General features: G+C 38.8%; 1 protein-coding gene across 1 annotated transcript; it reads left to right on the top strand.

Moving 5' to 3' along the window:
• The first annotated feature begins 351 nt into the window (after positions 1-351).
• On the top strand, positions 352-8,936 carry LOC139606603 (leukocyte immunoglobulin-like receptor subfamily A member 3). Its single transcript, XM_071458865.1, has 10 exons — positions 352-670; positions 1,285-1,557; positions 1,667-1,942; positions 2,563-2,835; positions 2,945-3,220; positions 3,979-4,084; positions 4,411-4,664; positions 4,967-5,223; positions 6,164-6,167; positions 8,394-8,936. The coding sequence occupies exons 1-10, from the start codon at positions 478-480 to the stop codon at positions 8,531-8,533; spliced, it is 2,052 nt and encodes a 683-aa protein (XP_071314966.1). The 5' UTR covers positions 352-477; the 3' UTR covers positions 8,534-8,936.
• The last annotated feature ends 609 nt before the right edge of the window (positions 8,937-9,545 follow it).

Below are 9,545 nucleotides of genomic sequence, written 5' to 3'. Positions count from 1 at the left end.
TGAATTTAAACCAGTTGAGCAGCTTTTAGAGTTTTTATCAAATAGATCTCAGAGGTTGAGTCAGTGTTGTCAGTGAAGAGTTTCCTTCAACTGGCTGCTGCCAAACTTTGTCCTTAATCCCTGTTTGTATTCACGTTTCTGGTGAATGAAAAACTTCCAGCTCAGTTCAAGTCTTTTTTTTAGAGACACATTGTGTGATATGTTTTCATGCTGTTGTTTTTCCATCTGCTTTTGTTGCCACGACTGTTGAATAATGTTTGAGTTGTTTATTAAACCTTGCTACAAAATTCAAATTGTCTCTAAAAGACAATAAAAATAATCAACAGTAGGAAAAGTGCTACACACCTTTGTGTTTTATACTTGTAGTTGTTTTCTAACTGTGTGTTTTTGTCAACAGTTTCCAATGAGGTCACTGTGACCCTTCAGCCCGACCAGTCCACTTATTTTTCTGGAGAGTCTGTGACCTTCATCTGTGACATGAAGGAAGGAGAAGAAACTCAATGGGAATACGCACTCACCAAGGATAATTGGCCATTTGCTCCATATAAAGTCCATAAACACTTCACAGTAAGTCTCTCAAAAGACGACAGTGGTGAATACCAGTGCCTTCTTCGCCACAAGCTCTCATATGATGTGAAAACCAGTAACATCTTCTCTTTAACTGTATCTGGTAAGTCGACGTTTTATCACCATCAGAAAGTTTACCATGAATATTAGCACTTATTGATGAGCCCTGTTCATATGATTGCCCCAGTTGTGTTGATATAAACAGTATAAATCTAAATGTATTTGTAATCATGTACTTTATACATTCTAGAAAACCCTGAAACTTGAAACTTTGTTCAGGACCACTGTGTTTTTCCTGCTACTTTCCACACAGAGAATATGGTGGCAGCATTTTAAAAGCTCAACAGACAGTATAATCCAGAATTACTGTCCTATTTGCTGGAAAAAATAATAGCTATTATTAGATAAAATAATAAAAAGGCAAACATGTATAGAAGTAACACGACAGAGCTCTCCACATCAGGAGTCTTACGTGTTTATTTGTGTCTGTCACTACAAAATTATGGAGGTGTTTTCCTTTGGAAACCAAAATCAGGACAGATGTGGAAGTGGTCTAACAACAGTGGGTGTCATTTTATTTGTAATTTTGGCTCTGTAAATAAAATGAAGCTGACTTGAAGGTTGCTGTAACATTGTGCTGAGAACATTTCATCTTATGTCATTTTGAAGCCATTACCATTTGAATCATTCACATCATTCACATGTTTCTTACAACAGGAGAAGCACCTAAGGCCACACTGCTATCAGGCTCAACAAACATACCAGTAGGAGGCCGTGTTACACTGACCTGCTCTGTGGCCGGCTCTGCTGGTTGGACATATCACTGGTCCAGACGAACTCCAGGCTCTGATGAAACTCTGCCTGTGAGAGATGGTGATGAAAACGGAGTGATGAGTATCTCACAAGGAGGCACTTACTGGTGCAGAGGAGGGAGAGGAAATCCAGTCTTCTACACTCATGCAAGTGATGAGGTCACAATTCAGATAACTTGTGAGTTTCATAATTTTATTTGTAGTGAAGTAAAATGACATGAATTCCTCATTACTGCTTTAAAGCTATGATGTTTTCTTTGTTGACTTTATATTTCTGCTGTGAACAGTTTCCAATAAGGTCAGTGTGACTCTGCAGACCAGCTGGCCTCACATTTTCAGTGGTGAGACGATCACTGTCAGGTGTGAGATCCAGGGAGGCAGAGACGCTGAGTGGGAGTATGAATGGAGAACATCCTGGTCAACCACACATCGGACAAATGATGATTACTGGAGTACAAGAGCTTCTGAGTCCCACGGTGAGGGCTACATGTGTAGGGGTAGACACAGAAGGGACCCGTATTCTTCGACAGAGTGGAGTAAAGGCCTCAAAGTAACAGTATCACGTAAGTCATATATTTGTTATGCTTTCATCTACATGAGGGACAGACGGTGGTAGTCACTGCAGCTTCTGGAAAAATATCACTCTGAAGATCTGCAGGGAAGAACAGAGACAGTGATTTTTATTGTAGAGAACTTGTGGTGTGTAATATAGAGATTTCCTCCTATAGATGAGATGAAACCACAGAGAATGACTGCTAAACCACCCCCATTAAAAGCTCAACAGACAGTATAATCCAGAATTACTGTCCTATTTGCTGGAAAAAAATACGAGCTATTATTAGATAAAATAATAAAAAGGCAAAAGTAAGTAGAAGTAACACAACAGAGCTCTCCACACCAGGAGTCTTACGTAATTATTTGTGTCTGTCACTACAAAATTATGGAGCTGTTTTCCTTTGGAAACCAAAATCAGGACAGATGTGGAAGTGGTTTAACAACAGTGGGTGTCATATGCTGTAAAGCCCCTTAAGGCAAATTTCTTCTTTGTAATTTTGGCCCTATAAATAAAATGAAGCTGACTTGAAGGTTGCTGTAATATTGTGCTGAGAACATTTCATCTTATGTCATTTTGAAGCCATTACCATTTGAATCATTCACATCATTCACATGTTTCTTACAACAGGAGAAGCACCTAAGGCCACACTGCTATCAGGCTCAACAAACATACCAGTAGGAGGCCGTGTTACACTGACCTGCTCTGTGGCCGGCTCTGCTGGTTGGACATATCACTGGTCCAGACGAACTCCAGGCTCTGATGAAACTCTGCCTGTGAGAGATGGTGATGAAAACGGAGTGATGAGTATCTCACAAGGAGGCACTTACTGGTGCAGAGGAGGGAGAGGAAATCCAGTCTTCTACACTCATGCAAGTGATGGGGTCACAATTCAGATAACTTGTGAGTTTAATGGTTTTAATTGGAGTAAAGTAAAATGACATGAATTCCTCATTACTGCTTTAAAGCTCTGTCGTTTTCTTTGTTGATTTTATATTTCTGCTGTGAACAGTTTCCAATAAGGTCAGTGTGACTCTGCAGACCAGCTGGCCTCACATTTTCAGTGGTGAGACGATCACTGTCAGGTGTGAGATCCAGGGAGGCGGAGACGCTGAGTGGGAGTATGAATGGAGAACATCCTGGTCAACCACACATCAGACAAATGATGATTACTGGAGTACCAGAGCTTCTGAGTCCCACAGTGAGGGCTACATGTGTAGGGGTAGACACAGAAGGGACCCGTATTCTTCGACAGAGTGGAGTAAAGGCCTCAAAGTAACAGTATCACGTAAGTCATATATTTGTTATGCTTTCATCTACATGAGGGACAAACGGTGGTAGTCACTGCAGCTTCTGGAAAAATATCACTCTGAAGATCTGCAGGGAAGAACAGAGACAGTGATTTTTATTGTAGAGAACTTGTGGTGTGTAATATAGAGATTTCCTCCTATAGATGAGATGAAACCACAGAGAATGACTGCTAAACCACCCCCATTAAGAAGTCCACAGTTCACTGATTTTGTCTAATAACACAACTTCCCCAGTGTAAAAACATCTTACCACACAACAAGATGAGTCATTATTAGCAAATACTGTAGCTCATGTGTAATGTCATGTCTTTTTACATTTTAAAGTTGTCTGCACTGCAATATTATACAAAAAATAATAATGTATTAAAAAATTATACACAATTTTATTTATATATAATATATACACCTAATTGCACCACTGAGGATCATTTAAGTTTTATCCTACCTTGACCATGTAGAAATTCAAGGATGATTATGTCAAATCATTTCATTAAGGGAAACAATAATTTGCTTCTTTTGTCTTGTTTGTCAATGCATACAACTGTAAACTGTATTATTTAAGGATGTGAGGATAATGAATTAAATATTAAATATAAGAAACTAAATACACAAAAATGTACACACAAATTTAACACTGTGTTTACAAAGTCTTTGTGAATTGTCTTGCTGCTAATATGAGTACTCACTTTATTCTTTATTATTTGTTACTTATTTCTATCTTTAAACTCAATGGCAGCTCAACCAAAGGCTCAGTTGAGTGCTGACAAACGAACAATACCAGCAGGGGGCAGAGTGACACTGACCTGCTCTGTGGACCCATCATCTGGTTGGAAATACGACTGGTACAGAGACAATAAACTCTCTGAACCTCTGAACACACATGATGCTGATTTCCACACAACTGGACAAATCAGTGTCTCACAGGGAGGAGTCTACAGCTGCAGAGGAGGAAGAGGAGACCCAGTTTACTACACAGAGAAGAGTCAGGAAGTGAGGATTGACGCCATTGGTGAGTTTGGAAATAAACACACAATGTAGAATAAATCTATTGTATATTCATGATGCAACGTTAAGATGGATGGAAAAACAGTATATCTGATGTTAACTGAACCTTTTGGTGTTTTCATGTTCTTATTATAAATTCTTGACCATGAACAGTCCCAAACAGGGCTGTTGTGACTCTGCAGCCCGACTGGACTGAGATCTACAGAGGAGAGAGGATCAGTGTCAGCTGTGAGATCCAGGGAGGAGACACTGAGTGGACGTATGAATGGAGAACACCCAGCTCACACACACCTCCATCATACAGTGAATACAGGATCAGCAGTGTTACTCTGTCTCACAGTGGAAGCTACAGGTGTAGGGGTAGAAGTGATTATTCCTTCACAGAGTGGAGTGATGAAATCAGACTGACTGTATCATGTAAGTTGAACGTCTTTCATTCATACAAAAATGCTGAATCTCAGCTTCTTCACCTATTTTTAAATCTTCATCTGCACAACTGTTTCTATGTGAACCAGAGAAAATACACACCATGGAAGTGAAGGTGACACATTTAAACCAATGTGTCACAGGCTCGTGCTGTGATTTGTTTTGATTGCATAACTTTCAGTGTAAAAGTCTGATCAGAGTTTATGAAACAAGGTAATAAAGTGAAAATATTTTTCTAGAACAAATCCTATTTAACCACTGACTTGTTTTGTTTTTCTCTGTAAACTGAACAGCAGATAAACCCCGGGCCTCACTGACAGCAGACACCACAGTCATACCAGCAGGGGGCAGAGTGACACTGACCTGCTCTGTGGACCCATCATCTGGTTGGAAATACGACTGGTACAGAGACAATAAACTCTCTGAACCTCTGAACACACGTGATGCTGATTTCCACACAACTGGACAAATCAGTGTCTCACAGGGAGGAGTCTACAGCTGCAGAGGAGGAAGAGGAGACCCAGTTTACTACACAGAGAAGAGTCAGGAAGTTAGGATTGACGCCATTGGTGAGTTTGGAAATAAACACACAATGTAGAATAAATCTATTGTATATTCATGATACAACGTTAAGATGGATGGAAAAACAGTATATCTTAATAACTGAACTTTTTGGTATTTTTATGTTCTTATTATAAATTCTTGACCATGAACAGTCCCAAACAGGGCTGTTGTGACTCTGCAGCCCGACTGGACTGAGATCTACAGAGGAGAGAGGATCAGTGTCAGCTGTGAGATCCAGGGAGGAGACACTGAGTGGACGTATGAATGGGAAACTACCAGCTCATTGAAACCTTCAAATCAACATGAATACAGGATTAGTTCTGCTTCATCGTCCCACAGTGGAGAGTACAGGTGTAGGGGCAGGATGAAAAGTGCTCGACGTAATATAACAGAGTGGAGTGCTGCAGTCAACCTGACAGTGTATGACAGTAAGTCAGATCATTATCATTTAAACTGAAGATATAAACAAGTTAAAATGTTTTTGTTAGTATATAATCAGATTGTATCTTAATGTTTGTTCATATTATATATTTGTTGATAATGTTCTGAGAGAAAAATGATTCCATGTCCAGAGACCAGACGTCATCACATGTTTTGATCCTGAGAAAATGACTTTCCAACAGATAAACCCCGGCCTGTCCTCACTGTGTCTCCATCATGGCTGAGTCCTGGAGCCTCAGTGACTCTGAAGTGTGAGGTTGAACATCCATCTGCAGGATGGAGGTTCTCCTGGTATAAGGCTGTTCCTGATGTATCACACACCTCCTACAGCTATGAGCTGCTCCCTGGTAGCAGCAATGGGACTGAACAGGATTCCTACATCGTCCATGGTCAGACACACACAGCAGGATATGTGTGTGAGGCTGGAAGAGGAGACCCAGTGTTTTACACTGAGATCAGTGAACCAAAGTTTGTCTGGTCTGGAGGTGAGTTTGTTGTTTCTTTGGTTTTTTTAAAGGCAAGAAGTAAATGTTCAGTCATGACCTGAATTCATCCATGTTTTTGTCTGTGAGCAACTTTTCTTAAAAACAAATGTTGGTAAACAAACAGATTTTTACGTTCATGGTCCCCAGTGGAAGAAATGTATTGATTTAGTTTTTTTTCCATCAAGACCAACTTTACGTTTTTCAACCTACTGAACAAAGCAAATTTTGATATTAGATGATTTTAAATACTGAAGTTGGTTGAATGTCTTGTTCTCCTTGTTTCCTTTTGTCCTTAATCCTCAACAAACCAAAGATCAACACAGGAACATTTACACTGAGATCTCTTTCATTTTAATATCTCTGTCTGGTTTGACTCTTTTCTATGTGTTGTTTTCCAGATGTTCATCCATCAGCGTCTCTCACAGTGAGTCCTGACAGAGTGCAGCACTTAATCTCTGAGGATATCTCACTGAGCTGTGAGGGAAACTCTACTGAGTGGAGAGTGAGGAGGTTTCCTGAGGGTGGCTCCCTGTCCTGTTCTGACTGGAGGAGAATGACTGGATCCAGATGTGACATGTTCTCATCACAGCGTAGTGATGCAGTGTACTGGTGTGAGTCTGGATCAGGAGAGTTCAGCAACACAGTCAACATCACTCTACATGGTACGTTTTATTACATTTTCTTTGTGTTTCATTTTTTCTAGTATTTGAAGTATTTTCAACGTCTCATGTGATTTAATTCATCATATCTTAGAACTGAGTTGTTGACATATACAGAGACTTTCTGAGAGTTTGATCCATGACTCTGCTACATGGTCTGTTCAGTAACTGTCTGTGACCAAACAGACAAAATAACTTCCTCTATGTTCTGTAGATTTAACATCAATAGTTTCATATTAAAAGAAAATAAAATTTCAGTGTTCAGTCAGTCTTCTTCACAATTTAGCAGCATAATAATCTTGGTGGCAGGTTTCACTTCACTTACTTCATCCTCAAATTGCATCCAAACTTTGGCCCCAGTAAATATCTTTTCCTTCCAAAATACTTTGTCACATAATGTTTCTGTAACAAATCACAATAAACGCTCAAGATTGTTATTCTCTTGATTATCACATGAAAAAAATGCCATCAAACAACATCACAAGTCCTCTGCAAAGTAATAAAATGAAGTTGGGTTCTGGTCAAATGAGGCAGTAATGAAGCATCAAAAATCAAGAAATGGCACAAAAAACCTTTCTCCTCCTTCTCTTGTAAAAGTTGGGATTTAATACAGTTTGACTGTTTTTATAGATGCAGTTATTTTAGTGATAATTACGAAAAATCTAGTTTATTGATGGTCAATGAACTTTATATTGACTTCTCACCTGCGGCAGCAACTAAACATCACATCATCATCATCACAGTCTCAGCTTTTCTCTTATTCTGTTTCCAAAGAGAAAACAGTCACATGTTGCCCTGAATCATGACGAGGGTTTGGTTTAGTGTCGTTGTTGTATGTTCACAGGGGAGATGAAGAAAACAAGTACTGTGTAATTTATAGATCAATGTAAAAAGCTGTTGTTTATTTGGCAACAGTGATCTGTGAGACACATCCAGCAGGTTGTAAGAGAACGAGATCAAATGTCTTATGATGATCCTGTAAAATAAATCAGAACTGCGTCAGAATAAAAACAGATGTGTAATCTATTCTCATCACTACATGTCAGCTGGTTGTAAAGGTCTGCAGCAGCTGATCTCTGACTGAAGCTTCACGTTCTGACTGTTTTACAGATGATTATCATGATGGTGTTATCCTGGTGAGCCCCGTCCGTCCTGTGACTGAGGGAGAGTCTGTTACTCTTGGCTGCAGATTCAGGGCAGAAAAAAATCTTTCCAGTGTGTTTTTCTACCATAATGACAAACTGATCCAAAGTGATACCAGGACGGAGCTGAATATCTCTGCAGTGTCAAAGTCAGATGAAGGTTTCTACAAGTGTCAGTCCTCAGGAGAAGTGTCACCACAGAGTTGGATGTCAGTTAAAGGTGAGTGGGATTCAAATATTTTAGGCTTTTTTGTTTTTTTGAACAAAGAAACACTGTGAACATATAGTATATTTATATGGACATGTTGTAGATTTTGGTGTGTTTTAGAGTTTTGTCTTTACTTACATCTCATTTATTTGAGTGGATTTTTTAAATTCTGTTAAGACAAGTCCAATATAAATACATTACTTAATTCATATTTGCAACAGCTGTGTCAGGACCAGAAAGTTCTTCATTTCCTGTGTTGCTGATCGTTGGGCTGGTTTGTGGAATAGTATTGATTATTGTCCTGCTGCTGTGTGGCTTCAGAAAGTCAACAGGTGAGTCATTGATTATTAAAAATCTGTGATCAGTTCTGACGTCATGTCATGGAGCAGTGGTTCACTTTTCAATACAAATCCTACTGTGCTTTTTACAGGTCCATGTGTTCACAGGTTTGAACAACACACTCTCTTCTCTCCTCTGCAACTTAAAAGCAGCTCTACACTTTACATCTTTATCATTTTTTACTTTTAAACTTTCCTGCTAATTACTATTAATATACATTTTTAAACTCCATGTTTCAGGCTCACTCAGACTCACAGAGGGAATCAGGGCTCTGCTACAGACCAAACAGTCAACCATGATGAAAATCAACAGCAAGTATATTCCTCTCTTCTCCACGGTCAGTTTTTCATCTCACTTCAAACCCTTTCACAACTGTTTCTAACTCAGTTTCCATTCGATAGAGACCAGGAAATATTTGTAATCCATTTGCATCCAGTTCTCCAAGACTGTCCTCATTCCTTCTGCTGCTGGAGTTCAACCAAACCTCAGTAATTTAACATGTGACTTCAGGAAGTTCTTCAGTTCAAATGACTGTCACAGACATGAGGTGACTGATGTGACTTTGTTTTGATTTTCACTGACCTGTAGGTGACGTCTGCGTCTATGAATCAATCAGAGGATCTGAAAACACCGGAGAAGGTTCAGTACTTTTACTTTTACTAATGTTGAGCTGATGGACAGACACTAACAGAAGCATTAATGCTGCTATCTTGAGTTTATATTTTCTGTTTAACATGTCTGTCATGTCAAAATCATTTATTTAAGGTCCAATTTTTATTTTTTTATTGTATTATTTGAAATTATTTTCCTGATTCCACAATGAAATTTTTCATTCTTAATATTTTTTTAAATTTTTGTATGTCCTCTAAACAAACTTCCATCCTTTTCAATTATCACATTTTACCTAATTGACTATAACTAATTATTGCTTTCAGACACTAGTGGGAGCAGTAATGCAACTAGTGCATTTTCTGTTTTATATCTCTTGCATGTTAATTATTTACTTCAGGTCCAATTTTCATTTTTGATTGTAT

This window comes from Trachinotus anak, unplaced genomic scaffold, assembly GCF_046630095.1.
Source record: "Trachinotus anak isolate AG129_WGS33_773 ecotype Australia unplaced genomic scaffold, CSIRO_AGI_Tana_v1 ptg000023l, whole genome shotgun sequence".
NCBI lineage: Eukaryota > Metazoa > Chordata > Actinopteri > Carangiformes > Carangidae > Trachinotus > Trachinotus anak.
The sequence above is the reverse complement of the archived record's forward strand: the minus strand, read 5'-3'. Positions and strand labels throughout refer to the sequence as shown.

What these genes read in the sequence shown, in the direction of transcription:
- LOC139606603 (XM_071458865.1), top strand. Translation starts at nt 478, where the DNA reads ATGAAGGAAGGAGAAGAAACTCAATGGGAATACGCACTCACCAAGGAT. An exon ending in CCTCAAAGTAACAGTATCAC is followed by an intron (nt 1,943 to 2,562) that starts GTAAGTCATATA and finishes TTCTTACAACAG; the next exon opens with GAGAAGCACCTAAGGCCACA. An exon ending in AATCAGACTGACTGTATCAT is followed by an intron (nt 4,665 to 4,966) that starts GTAAGTTGAACG and finishes TAAACTGAACAG; the next exon opens with CAGATAAACCCCGGGCCTCA.